Here is a 13,751-nt window from a genome sequence, read left to right on the forward strand (position 1 = left end):
GTGGTGGCTGCCTTCTGTGTCTGGTTAGTTTCTGTGGCGAGCATCTCTGCAGAAAGCCAGGGGCGTAGGAGGAAGGAAGAGCAGCAGGGGTCGGAGGGAAGGGGGGCGGCAAGACCTCAGCACTCCTTTTTAAGGTCTCTCTGGCTTTCAGATGCTCCTACTGGCCCAGCCAGACCCCTCCGCCTCCTTCACTTGGGCTATAAAAGCCACTGCGAGAGCTCTGGCCGGCTATTCCAGCTTCAATGGCTCCAATGGCTTCGATACTCGGCCTCCCATTGCTCTTCGCTGTGGCCACAGGTAAGAAGCAAGGGAGGGGTAGGCTTGCTTCCCCCCCCCCCCATGTCCATTGCCAGGCCCCAGACGGGAGCCAGCCAAGAGCACTGAAGGGTTTTAGGAGCCAAGCGCTGCTAACAGGCAGGTGCATCTGCTTCTGGACCAGCGAGATGGGAGGGGGCAAACGTTGTTATCGTGCGAAGGGCTCTGGGGTTTGCCGGCCGGCCAGCCGCAGGTCAGGCCCAGCCACGCTGGTTAGAACGACGATTCAATCCATTTGCTCGTTTTGCTTGCGCCCCGGCTGCTGGGATCAGGTGATTAGATCAGTGTCTCCGCTTTCCTTTCAGAAAAAAAGGGAGTTTCTCGCTTTTGAGGCTGAAGAGAAACATGTGGGCCCCAAAACATGCCAGCCCCAGAGCCAATAAAAATACCCCCCCTTATTAATTTGAAATCTCATGATTTTGGAGGCCAGATTCCTGGTTTTTAGACCCTCGGGGCTGACCGCTCTGGTCCCTGAGCTAGAAGAACCCACGGAGCATGTCACCAGAGTCGGGCAGGAAGGGAAGCCAGTGAGCTGCTTTCAGATTTCCCTGCCTCTTCCTTTGATGCCTCTGGTCTTGGGTATTATCAAAGGCAGGATCCTGGGTGGGATGGGCCCTGGTTCCGCTCAGGTCTGGCAGATCCCACCACGTTCCTATGGACAAGGCCCCCACATATTGCAGTGCAGCTAGACCACGTTTGCGTAGCTCGTCAGCTCCTAGGGCAGGGGCTGTCTTTTTGCTGTGTGTTTGTACATTGCCTGGCATAACGAGGTCCTGGTAATTCAAATACATTATCATAATAATATAATGTTCCTCTCGAGGATTTTGGGATGCTCCAGACAGCAGCAGATCCCGCTTAGCCCTTCCTTTTGGTATCTATTACTAGAAAGGCTCTGTTTGATTTCTTGCACGTTAATGGACAGGCTAATGAATGACCCACTGGGGCAGACCCCCCGCCCCCGGCATAACCCCACGAGAATGAACACAGTCACACCCAGGAAGACACTGGTTCTGTACATCCCGGAGAACCTCTGATCCCATAGCCTGCCCTTGTAGGGTCTCTTTGTATCTTGAGACAACCCATCGGCAAGGTGGGGCCAGCCCTGCCCCAGTGAGACTGACGCATGCTGCATGCAGAACCTGTTGTTATCTAGAGCTGAAGATTTACCCAGCTGAATGGCAGAAAGGCTGACCGACCAGCCGTGGGGCTGGCCGTGGGGACAGAGCGTGACACACCAGATAGGGGTTGGGAGGTCACGTTCTCCTGGGGGAAGCGCTCCTGGGCCAGCGAGAGGGCGTTACAGGTCCGCAGAGCTTTGCCCCCTCCCACTTGTCTCTTTGTTGGGCAGCGTTGGCCGGGCAAGATTTGGTTCCCACGCGATGTTTGCAAGGACCCAAGTTCTGGTGCCAGGATGTGGCCACGGCTGTCGAATGCCAGAGGGAGCAGTATTGCACGAGCCTCTGGGCCGCCGTTCCTCTGGTGAGTACTAGAGCCGCGTCCGTCTCTCCTCCCCCTTTCCTCGGGGGGTGCTGGAGCCGCGTCCGTCTCTCCTCCCCCTTTCCTCGGGGGGTGCTGGAGCCACGTCCGTCTCTCCCCCTCCCCATTTCCATGCCTTGTCCCTTCCCCACTGGCTGCCCATGCAGGGGGCGAGGGGAGGGGAACGGACTGCAGTTGGGTGACAAAAGGTGGGGCAAGGGGCAGTGCAGAGGGGCGCTGGGTGCCCAGCCTGGGTGCTGCAGGCGCTCGGGGGCTAAGGGAGGGATTCTCTGGGAGCGGAGCTCAGGAGGGCCCAGAGAGGGGCCACAGGAGACACAGGGATGAAATTTCCTGAGCTCTGGGCTACCGGGTGCAGAAGGAGTTGGCTGGTTTGGCAACGGCAGGCAGGGGCCTGGATGAGTCAGAGAAGCTGGGGAGGAGCGGAAACCCCCTTCCCTGGTCTCCTGCTCTGCATGGCTCCCAGCCCAGCTGCCTGCGCCCACCTCCCAGTCCTGCAGTGCCCAGGTGGGGCAGGGAGAGGGGGTCAGGGCAGCTGATGGGAGCGGAGCCAGGAACGATCCCTGCTGCGGGAGCTGCTCCTGGCTGCAGTGGAGGTGGCAGGAGCCGCTTACGACCCACGGGGGGGTCAGCGCAGCCAGCTGCCCCCCTCCTCTCACTGCCCCCCAGCACCAGGGAGGAGCTGAGGTAGCTAGTGAGGCAATGGCAGGAGCCAGCCACTGCAGCAGCCCTTGCACTCCATGGCCCAACGACTACGCCCTCTGCTTCTGACCCCACTGCCCTCCCTTATCCCATCTCCCTTGACCCCCACCCCCCCACCCCAGGCCAAGATAGGCAAAACTTCGCTCGTGTCGGTGAGGAAGGGTGGCCCAGTGGTGGGGGCACTGGCCTGCCCTGCCACAGGCTCCCTGAGTAACCTTCAGCAGGTCACTGTGTCTCTCTGTGCCTCAGTATCCCTGCCTGTAAAATGGGGCGCATAGCACAGCCCCGCCTCCCGGGGGAGTGGGAGTGGGGGTTGAAAGGATAAATGTAGAGCTGGGTTTTTTTCCCCCCCATGCGAAATTTCAAGTTTTCAGCAAAAATATTGAAAACCCTCATACGTCACTTTTGCAAATGCCGCTGCGGTGCCTCATGGGAGTTGTAGTTCGGGTGCCTCAGGCCCTCAGTCTCCTCTAGGGGCTGACTGGACGACATCTCCCATGATGCACTGCAGCCTCACCTCTTCCTGCAGCTGCCACCTCTCCCCGGTGCCTCATGGGAGTTGTAGTTTGGGTGCCTCAGGCCCCCAGTCTCCTCTAGGGGCTAACTGGACTACATCTCCCATGATGCACTGCAGCCTCGCCTCTTCCTGCGGCTGCCTCTCCCCAGTGCATCATGGGAGTTGTAGTTCGGGTGCCCCAGGCCCCCAGTCTCCTCTAGGGGCTGACTGAACTACATCTCCCATGATGCACTGCAGCCTCGCCTCTTCCTGCGGCTGCCACCTCTCCCCAGTGCCTCCTGGGAGACGACGTTCTGCGGGGGAGCCCGGTCCGCAGAGGAGGCTGGAAGCAGGAAGCACCTGACCTGCTGCTCCCAGGAGACACTTCGGCATTGAAATATTGTGGGCGCTCCGTTTCTTTGGATGAACAAGCGGGAAGCAGACGCTTTCCGGGGAGCATTTCGCCGAGTCGAAAACCCAGTTTCCCCCTGACCCGCAGCTTCAAGGGGAACTATTCAACCAGCCTTAATAAACACACTGACGATTGCGCGGCGCTCGGAGATTGCCTTTGGGGGCAGGGAGCGCGTCATTTTGTTCTGCGTCTGTGCAGCGCCTGGCACTGGGGCCCTGCCCCATCGCCAGCTTCCTCAGTGCTCCTGCACCGCGAATAACGACTAGGAATAATAATTAGGGCTGGACAAGCGATTGAGATAGATACTGGCGGGGATACTGCTGCCCTGTGGTCAGAGGAGGTAACAGTCGAACACCCGGCCCAGCCCCGCTGAGAACCCCTCTCGGGCTGGGCGTCGTCCCCCGGTTAGTGCCGCCCTGGGCCTGGCCGCACTGGGTCCTGGTCCCATAGCTGCACTACAGGGCCTCTCGGTTCTCTCTGGGACAGTGGGATCAGCTGGAGGAGGAAGACGAGGCTCGGCCCCCCGCCAAGAAGTGCATCTTCTGCACCCAGATTGTGGATAAGCTCAAGTCGTTAGCTGGCGATGATCCCGACGAGGTAAGTCACCCAGTGCTGCTTGCACTGCGGGTTGGCCTGCCCAGTGGTTAGAGCGGGGGGGCGGGCCTGAGGAAGTGTGTGGGGGGGTGAGGAACGGTGGGATGAGGAGGGAGAAGATGTGGGGGGGAAAGGAGAGGGCGTGACGGTGATGGGAGAGTGGGGAAAGAGGGAGAGATGGGAAGCGGACCGGGGGATGAGTCCCTGGCTGATGGCGAAGTTATGGGAGAGCAAAGGGTGGGCGGAGCGCGGTGCCATAGCTCATGAGCCAGGGGTCTCGCCGCAGGACGCGATCAGCAATGCCCTGAACTCCGTGTGCAAGGCCGTGGGCAGACGCCAGGCCCGGATATGCAAATCGCTGCTGAAAAAGTACAAAGATCAGCTCACGGGTGGACTGCAGAATGGCGATGAGGCCGGAGATATCTGCACCAGCATCAAATGGTGCAAGGAACCCCCAGGTGAGAGCACGAAGGCCACAGTTCATCCCCCACGGGAAACTTCGGGCCAGGCTCCTCGGGGCTTCTCCCAGAAACATGGACTGGGCTGTCCCTCTCCGGCCCAGCAATCGCCCCCACCCCAGGAACTGTCCCCTGCAGAGTTCACCCCCTCCCGCATCTCCAGGGATCCTCCCCTGACTTGTTCTTCCCCCATCCCCGTGATTATCCCGCTAGGGCTCAGCTGCCCCCCGGCCTGACTCTGAGGTGCCACACAGAGGATGCCTACGCCTGCCTGCCCGGGGGGCTGGAGCTGCTCTGACCCGGAAACGCTGACTTTCCCTCCAGAGTTCTCGAACTGATGCCCGCCGCTTGCCCCGAGGCCACGCCAATTCCCCAAAGCTTCTCGCTGCTGCTGCTGCTGATTGTGCCCACCTGCACTGCACAGAACTGGCTGGATGGAGCATGGCATGGGGCCAGCTGGGTACGTGATGCCCCCAAGGCAGATCCATGGGCTGGGGGAGCGAGCTGGAATGAGGGACCCACTGGTGCTCGGGTCTGACCTATGGCACCATGTCGCTGGAGCAGCAGCCGGGGCTCCTTCAACCCAGTGCCTCAGCCCAGCCCAGCCCAGCGAGTGCTGCGGTGTCTCCGGGGCCCACGTGCTCCTTGGTCTGTGATGCCCTGGGCGGGGTGGCTGCACATCGGGGACCGGCAGAGCTTAAAGCAGGAGCTCACGGCTCCACCGCTGGGGCTGCCCCACGCTCATCTCTAGAGATCGGGCACGGAGGGGGGCCTGGAGCACACACTGACGGCTCCATGTGCCCACGGGGATGGGTGCTCTGGGGACCCGCTCAGCAGTGGGTGCTCCGAACACCACCCAGGGTTATGAGCCCCAGGCAGTGCGGGCAGTGGGGGGCAAATGGGGGGCTAGCCCAGTCGGGGCTGTGGAGGAGATGTGGGGTATAGCCTGGAGCTGAAGGCAGAAAGCAGGACCCTTCCTGGCTAAGCTCACAGGCTGACTGCCCCACGCTGCTGTCTCCCTCATCCAGGACCGCTGCAGGCCGGAGCAGACAACCCGAGGACAGCGGCTCTGCCAGCCCTTGGCCATCAGCTTGGCTCTGGCAGTCTGGCATCTCTTCTGCTGGATATCGTGGGCTGAGCTGGTGCACGTGGGTACAGCTCCAGGCCATGCCGATTTGCACCAGCCAGGCATCTGACCCCCTTCCTCCACCCCACTGCTTTTGGCTTCCTTGTGAATAAAGTGCTTTGGACAACTTGTCGCTGGTTTCATGCCCCTGCTGGGCAGGGAGGGCGGGCAGGTGGAAACGAGCCTTTCAGCCCCAGAGCTGCTGATGCTGCTTGAGAAGCATTTGTCCCAGCCACAATCCTGCCTCTCTCCGGTCCAACGTCTGCATTTCCCTCCTGCGCTCCTTATCCCCGGGGCCCTGACGGCGTCACGGGCTGGCCGCGGCTCGGGGGGGGAGGGGCCCTGGCCCCTGCAACTCCTTCCCCCCTCGCCCGCCAGACCAGAGCTGGGAGCGGGGAGCAGGAAAGGGAGCGGAAGCTGTTGGCTCAGAAGAAGACGCGCCTGAGGAATGGTGAGCGCAGGAGGGGAAAGTGGCCACCAGCGAGGCAGAAACCGCCCCGGGTTCCGAGCTCACCGTGGCGGGAGATAAAGGACGGGGTGGGACATGGTGACTGTTGCGTGTTGGTCACCCGGCTCCCCTGCGCAGAGGAGCCTCTCAGGTCAGGAGACGATCCTGTGACAACCCTTCCTCTGCTGTGCCGGGGGGAGCCACCCCCAGGGTGTGGGCAAGGGGCCTCCCCAGGGGCCTGAGCTTTGGATTCTCCTCCAGGCTGGTTCCCGCAAGGGCGGATTCCCAATGCCCCCTGCCTCCATCACGGGAGAGCACCCCTGCAGGGCTTGCGTCCTCCTCCGTCCTGGGGCCTGCCCGCCACTCCCCACCGTGGAGGAAGGCACCATGGGCTGCATGCCCAGCAGGGGCCCTTTGCATCCCAGTCCCCCACCAGCCCTTGTGCCAGCATCCGCCTGGCCTCACACCCAGTGCTTAAGGAATGGCCTTGAGCTGTGCCCATCCCTTTGAAACAAGCCCTTAGCTTCCCTCTCCCCACTGGCCACAGATGGGGCCTCCCTCTGTCCTGCCCCACTGGTCACACACGGGGGGCTGTCTCGTTTGATGGGCTTGGGCTTTTATTTCAATGGGGCTAGGCGTGGGGCACATGCCGACTGGCCGCATCACCCGTCAGTCCTCCTTCTCGTCGCCGTGGGTGATGATGTAGCAGAGGGATTTGTAATCGATGTTTCCTGCCACGTCGATGGGCGTCACCGCGAACATCTGCTCCACCTGGGCAGGAGAGAGCCGGGGTGGGGACGTGAGCAGGGATCTGCTCCACCTGGGCAGGGATCCCAGCCACTCCCCGGGGCGGGGCCCACCAGGGAGGCCTCAGCCGGGGCACCAAATTTCTGAGCGGCTGGCGGGCACCCAGATCTGCCCCGGGGGGCCGTGTGGTGCAAAGCCAGAGCAGCACATAGGGGGTTCCTGCCAACCGGTGGGGTTAAAGGCAGGGGGAGCTCCTGGGACCCACACATTTGGCAGGGGGGAGAGCCGGGGCCGTCTCACCTCCTCCGGGGTGAACTTGTCTGCCTGGGTCAGCAGGAGCTGCTTAAACCTGCGAACGAAACAGGATGTGAGTGAGAACCCAGAGCCCAGGGTTTGTGCCCACTGCCCCCGGGGCCAGGCAGGGACTGGGGGGCTGGGGCTTAAAGGGGGGTAGGGGCCAGGTCGGGGTCTGACAGACAGGGCCTGGCAAGGGGCAGGGTGGGGGCTGGAGGGGGGCAGGGGCTGGGTAAGGTCTGGAAGGAGGGCAGGGTCGGTGGGGTGGGGGTGGGGGGGCGATTCCAGGGGCCAGGTCCCACAGGGCTAGACAGACCTGCCCACTGCACACAGAGACTCTTTTTCACCCCACATTTCCCAAACTGGCCTCTCAGTTGCTGGGACCTGTGCAGCCCGGCTGCTCCCCCCCGGCCCCGCGCCCCTTCCAGGGCTGCGGCTGTGGCAGCCCGCGCCGCCCCCCACGGCCGTTTCCCCATTGGGGCAGTGACCGGGGGGCCCAGCCAGGCCTCCTCCTGGCTCCAGCCCACTCCCAGTTTGGCCCAGGACGCCCCCGGCACTAGGGTGGCACAGAGCCGGCTCTGCTCCTGGCGTTGCCATTCACCGGAGAGGCCTTGCCCTGCCCTGCGAGCCATCGGGCACCTGGGAATCTGGCCCTGAGAGCCCAGCCTGAGGCACCCCGGGCTCTGATTTGCAGCCTCCACACCCCCCCATTGAGTTCAGTCCGATCTGGGGGCGTGCAGCCCCCTCCCACCCTGAGACACCAGGCCAAGGGCCTCTCCACCTGGGCTCCCAAAAGCCGAGGCCCCAGAAGCAGAGGCCGCTCATGTCCCTTTGGGCCGAGGGGTGCTGGGTCCCCCAGGCCTGCGACTCCCCCCCCACCACCCCGGCTTGGGGCGCTTAGACTCACTCGTCCTTGTTCACGTGGCCGGTTCCACTGGGGTCGAAGAGTTTGAAAGCGTTGAGGATGGATTCCTCCGGGTCGGTGCCTGGGGAGGGCAGGGGGGCTGGTTGGCTCAGGATGAAAGGCCGAGGCTCCCCAGCCACGTTCCCCTGGCTCTAGGCCCCCCCGGTTCCTGCCTCGGGGCGGGGACGTGGCGCTACTCCTCTTCGCACGCCGAGCCTGCGGGGCAGGACGAGCCGACGACCCTCCCGCTCCTCAGAGGTGCCAGGAACCCACATTCCCTGCCTGCGCCCCGACTGCTCTGAGGTGCCAAAGCCACATCTCAGAGGGCAGCTGCAGCCCCCCCGTACCCCCCCCCCCCCAGGCCCATTGCTGGGTGGGGGGGTTGGGTTCCAAAGACCCCCGCAGGTTCAGCAGCAGCAGGAGACCGCACGGCTTTTCCCGCATGGATCCCGTGGGGCCCAGCAGCGCTCAGCCATGGCTCACGCCCGGAGCCTGGGACAGGGCACCCGGCCACGCCGAGGAGGGGATGCCGGCGAAGCTATTGAGGGAATCAGTGAGGATGCTGCAGCGGTTTGGGGGCTAGTCTGGGATGCGGGAAACCTGTGCCACCCCAGTGTGACCTTGGGCAAGGCACCCAGTCACTCCGTGCCTCAGTTTCCCCATCTGTCCCGTGGGAATCATAACCCCATGTGTGTGAGGATCAATACATCACGGAGGGTGAGGCGCTCAGATGCTCTGGCGATGGGGCCCGGGACGGCCCAGAGGAAAATAGAGCCCCGGTTCGAACGGGCCCCCTCCAGCTCTCGGCCCCATACGGCTCCCAGAGGAGGTGCCGCGGCCTACTCACCATTCAGCTTCTCCCCAAAGAGTGCGAGGAAGACGGTGAAGTTGATGGGGCCCTTCCCTTCCTTCAGCATCTCGTCCAGCTCCTCATCCTTCATGTTCAATTTCCCTGGTGAGGAGGGGAGACCCGGTGAAAGCCCATCTTCCCCAGGATGCCTCTGGCCCCCCGCCCGGAGCACCGTTCGCTTTCCGGCGGCAGGAGTGGGCCCCGCCCCATGGAGCCCTACTGCTGTACGGCGGGAGGCCCGGATCCCAGCACAACCCAAGCAGGGAGGTAGCTCCAGCCAGGGAGCTGGCACGTCATGCCATCGGATGACACGACCCACGCTGAGCTCTGTTCTCCCTCTCTGCTACCTCTGGGGCAGCGGCTGGCTCTTGCTGTGTGTCTGGGCAGCACCCGGCACGATGGGGGGCCCCTGATCTCTGTCAGGGTCGGAGCAGAGCCTGGCATGACAGTGGTGCCCCCGATCTCAGCCGGGGTGGGTGCAGGGCCCAGCACGATGGGTCCCCTTGATCTCAGTCGGGGTCTATAGGCCGATCTCTGTGCCAGCGTCGGTGGAGAGAGCCATCTCCGCAGAACCCCCTTGCACCCACCCCCTTCGATTGCCTTTGATAAAAGCACCAGAAGGGCCGGGCCGGGATCCGAGCTGAGCCGGGCCTGCTGCTCGGGCTGCTCTAGGAAGCGGTGCGCTTCGCCCCTGAGCCGGGCCCCAGCCCCGCAACGGGCGGTGGGCTGAGCCCAGAAGCCGATGGCCTCACTCCCCCACAGTGCAGGCAAGCAGAGCCAGCCTTATCAGCGATGACGCACGGGGAGGAAATCACGAGATGCCAGGCTCAAGTGCCCGGTGGAAAGAGCGTGCTGGCTACTTAATCAGCGGCCCTGCCGATAAGCAGCCAGCTCCCGCTGTCAGCCAGGGGGGTGAGGGACTGGGTATTTTTGGAGCTTCAGCTAGCTTCCTCCATCGATTTGTAACATAAAGGGCTCATCTTGTTAGAGCTGTGCCCCCCGGCCCCACCCGCTCCCTGGCGGTGCAGGATCCCCCAGCAGCCCACGCCCCCATTCACAGGTGCGTTACCCACTGGCCAGACCCTCCTTTACTGGGCACCAGCCCATGGGCCCGTGGTGGTTGAGAATTCCCTGCCTTTCTCCTGCTCCGAGGGCTCCCCTCTTCCCCAGGCCCAAGGGGTAGGCCTGTGCTCAGGGGGGTGTGTGGGGGGGTGGCATTGGCACCACAGGGCTGAGGAAGCAAGAAGAAGCTTTGTTCCTGGGGTCCCAGCATAAGTGCAGGAGTCTCCCAGTTCTGCTTTGAATGAACTGAAAATTCAGCCCTTTTTTCGCGTCCTGTGTCTGTGCAGCACCTGGTGCCACGGGGCCACAGCTGCGGAACTAGACGCCAGGCTGATACACGGGAATACCAAAGCAAATCTCGCACAAAGCTGCCATGCCTGAGATTAAGGAATTTCAGACCCTTTCGATTCCAAGCGATGCACCGGGCCCAGGTTTGGACTGGTATGGAACTGGGGAACTCACTTCTGCAAGAGATCGGGACAGCAGGGAACCTCCGCTGCCTTCCCACCAGAGGGCAAGCCACTCAAGCCAGAGCGGGTGGATGGGGATAGATAGATAGATAGATAGAGTGGATGGGTATAGATAGATAGAGGGGGTGGATAGAGGGGTGTATGGGGATAGATAGATAGATAGATAGATGGAGTGGATGGGGATAGATAGATAGATAGATGGTGGATAGAGGGGGTGGATAGAGGGGGTGTATGGGGATAGATAGATAGAGTGGATGGGTATAGATAGATAGATAGATAGATAGATGGGGTGTATGGGGATAGATAGATAGAGTGGATGGGTATAGATAGATAGATAGATAGATAGATAGATGGGGTGTATGGGGATAGATAGATAGAGGGGGTGGATAGAGGGGGTGGAGAGAGGGGTGTATGGGGATAGATAGACAGATGGAGTGGATGGGGATAGATAGATAGACAGATGGATGGATGGGGATAGATAGATAGATAGAGTGGATGGGGATAGATAGATGGAGTGGATGGGGATAGATAGATGGAGTGGATGAGGGTAGATAGATAGATGGAGTGGATGGGGATAGATAGCTAGATAGCTAGATAGATATGTCCTGACAGGTTTGTCATTCTTTGGGCACCTCTGTAGTCTGTGTTTGAAGCTCGCAGCGAGATCCAGGGCTGGGGGTTTGCTGAGGCCTGGCATTTCACGACAATGATTACTGGGGATAGCTTGGTGCCTGCCCCTGGCCAAGGAGCACTGGGAGGGTGGGAGGCGAGGTGCTCACTCACCAAGCTGGGAGTAGGTCTCCTTCAGGTCTGATTTCGTGATAATGCCATCACGGTTCTGGTCAATGCAGCTGAATGCCTGGGAACAGAACGAGACGCTGAGCCCTGGGGCCTGGGCCTGATTGCAGCCCTAGGCACTAGCCCCCTCACTCTCTCGGTAGGGCAGAACCTCCCTCCAGCTGGCATCTTCCCCTCTCCCTAGCCTTGCCCCAGCAGGAGTGGGGAGCTCCAGCCCAGCTTGCCATGGCTGAGTCCCTAGGTCACATTATTCCCTGCAGCTGCAGCACGGCTGACTTGCAAGTGTCACAATATTTGGCATTTCCCCCTTCAAGCTTCAGCTCCCGGAGTCAGGTGATTCGGGGAGAATGTCGGCTTTGGTTCCAAACAAGTGCCTCGTGGTTGGGGAGAAGAGCTAAAAACGTGACCGCGAAAGGTTCAGAAACCATCTGGTCAATGCAAAGTGCGGTGTATTGCAAACTGTGTGAAAAGTCTGAGCTGTCACATTAAATTATAAGGGGATTCCTGGTTCTGCTTGCAGGCTTCGGGGGCTCTACAGGGTAGCCTGCGATCTGGGTCCTCTGCAGTCAATCTGCCTAGAGCAAGGTAGGGTGAATTGGGCCTCTCTGCCACAGGGAGCAGCCTGTTTTGTCTCTCTCTGGTTTTGGTTCTTGTGTGTTAAGCTTCTGGATTCTAAGACATAAAGTCGTGCTATGCTACAGCCTTCCTGCAAGATGGCTGACGCTCGGGTTCTAGCTCGCTGTGTGTGTGCTGTGACTACTTGGGGTAGCTAGCGCTGAATACTCCCCCCTCTCTCTTTGCGAAGGCCATGGCCGTGACCCTGCTCTCACCACGGGCCATATCCCTGCGTGGGCACCATGTGCATTGCCCAGGCTCCCCGGCATGCTGGCGTTCATGCGCCATGGGCCGTGGCACCCTCACCTCCTTGAACTCCTGGATCTGAGACTGCTCGAACATGGAGAAGACGTTGGAGGAGCCCCTCTGGGCGCGCTTGGCGGCAGCTTTGCTTCGGGTCCCGGCTTTCCGGCTGGCCTGCAGGGGAAAGAGCCAATTAGAGTGCAGGGAGTCCTGCTGTCTCTGGCAGAGCCAATGAGAGCACAAGGAATCCTGCTGAGCCCAGCAGAGCCAATGAGAGGGCAGGGAATCCTGCTGTCTCTGGCAGCACCAATGAGAGCATAGGGAATCCTGCTGTCCCCAGCAGAGCCAATCAGAGCACAGGGAATCCTGCTGTCTCTGGCAGCACCAATGAGAGCACAGGGAATCCTGCTGTCCCCAGCAGAGCCAATCAGAGCACAGGGAATCCTGCTGTCTCTGGCAGTGCCAATGAGAGCACAAGGAATCCTGCTGAGCCCAGCAGAGCCAATGAGAGGGCAGGGAATCCTGCTATCCCCAGCAGAGCCAATCAGTGAGGAGCCCTGTGCCACATGCCAGCCCAGCGAGGAGCCCTGTGGTGCGTGCCAGTGGGCACAAGCGGCAGAAGGGGAGCCCCATGCTGGCACGAAAGGTGCCTCCCTCTCCGGTGTCTGGGACCAGCGTGATTCAAACAGACAAACAGTTGTAAACCACTGACAACCCCCAGCACCTTCAAACTCCCGTCAAACCTCTCAGGGGGCAATGGGGCAGGGGGAGGGAAGGGGCTCTCTAGGGCAGGTATCTGCATGGGGGGGCGGTCAGCTGCTAGTGGGTGAAGGGCTCTGGGTCTGGGGGGGCGGCAAGGGCTGGAGGGAGGCAGGGAAAGGTCCCCAGTAATCTCAGGGCTGCTGAGTTCTTCCCTTCCCTGCTTTCTTGGCTGCACGTTCCCCACAGGGGCTGTAAGCTCTGGGGTTGGGGCTGGCAGTAGGGTTGGGGGGGGCTGGTGCTGACGATGGGGTTCTGGGGGACAGCAGTGGGGCTTTGGGGTCTGCGGGCGGTACTGGGGCTGGGGGGGCTCTGACAATGGGTATCTAGGGGCTGGCAATGGGGCTCAGGCATGGCCCGGGCCGGTCCCTCCGAGTTAGTGTCCTGCTGCATGCCGAGGGGCTGCTCCTAGCGTGTGCCCTTGCCCCAGGACGTGGGGGGCTGAAGCTGTTCGGGGGGGGGCGCTCAGCACAGTGCCCCGGGTCCTACGGCTCCCACTCAGAACAGCCCCGTCCAGGAGCTAGACGCTGGTTCCAGTGAGGGGCTGGGGGGCGGGGAGGACTCACCATCCTGCTGTCTCAGATCCTCCGCAGCGAGGGGGTGGCTGGGCTTCGCTATATACTGCTGCTTATCACCTCCGTGGCTAAAATAGGAGCAGAACAGGGGGAGAGCGCCAAACTTGGCAGTCCCGGCGCAGAGCTGGCCGGGGTGATAAGGGCTGGATGACAGCGACATTCCAGTGGGGTGGGCCCCAGGGAGCCGGTTCGAGTGCGATGGAAGGGGTCCCCAGGCGGCTGCGGAGCAGCCGGGGTCCTTATGCTGGTCACGGCCCGGGATTTCCCTTCCTCGGGAAATTCTGAGAGCGCAAAATTCGGTTTGGCTCCGAATCGGAACAAAACAAAGTCGAACGTTCCAGCGAAACGCAGCTTTCGAAACCCGGCGTGTGGTTCAGGTCGACTGGCCC

The 13,751-nt window shown here is 61.6% G+C and overlaps 2 protein-coding genes across 3 annotated transcripts; one reads left to right on the forward strand and one right to left on the reverse strand.

The window, feature by feature from the left end:
• Positions 1 to 214: 214 nt before the first annotated feature.
• Positions 215 to 5,716, forward strand: LOC141978139 (antimicrobial peptide NK-lysin-like). Of its 2 annotated transcripts, none has more exons than XM_074940003.1 (6): positions 215 to 297; positions 1,664 to 1,794; positions 3,906 to 4,016; positions 4,300 to 4,471; positions 4,796 to 4,931; positions 5,500 to 5,716. In XM_074940003.1, exons 1-5 carry the CDS (start codon positions 243 to 245, stop codon positions 4,807 to 4,809), a joined length of 483 nt encoding a protein of 160 aa, XP_074796104.1. In that variant the 5' UTR covers positions 215 to 242; the 3' UTR covers positions 4,810 to 4,931; positions 5,500 to 5,716. The 2 variants fall into 2 exon arrangements, with proteins under 2 accessions (XP_074796104.1, XP_074796103.1); XM_074940002.1 differs by having other exon boundaries at positions 4,685 to 4,931; positions 5,500 to 5,513.
• A 928-nt stretch (positions 5,717 to 6,644) lies between these two features.
• MYL7 (myosin light chain 7) lies at positions 6,645 to 13,411 on the reverse strand. Its single transcript, XM_074940064.1, has 7 exons — positions 13,354 to 13,411; positions 12,092 to 12,202; positions 11,156 to 11,231; positions 8,838 to 8,942; positions 7,994 to 8,072; positions 7,093 to 7,141; positions 6,645 to 6,816 (listed from the first exon to the last, which is right to left on the reverse strand). The coding sequence occupies exons 1-7, from the start codon at positions 13,354 to 13,356 to the stop codon at positions 6,715 to 6,717; spliced, it is 525 nt and encodes a 174-aa protein (XP_074796165.1). The 5' UTR covers positions 13,357 to 13,411; the 3' UTR covers positions 6,645 to 6,714.
• Between the last annotated feature and the right edge of the window lie 340 nt (positions 13,412 to 13,751).

Source organism: Natator depressus, chromosome 26, assembly GCF_965152275.1.
Source record: "Natator depressus isolate rNatDep1 chromosome 26, rNatDep2.hap1, whole genome shotgun sequence".
Lineage (NCBI taxonomy): Eukaryota > Metazoa > Chordata > Testudines > Cheloniidae > Natator > Natator depressus.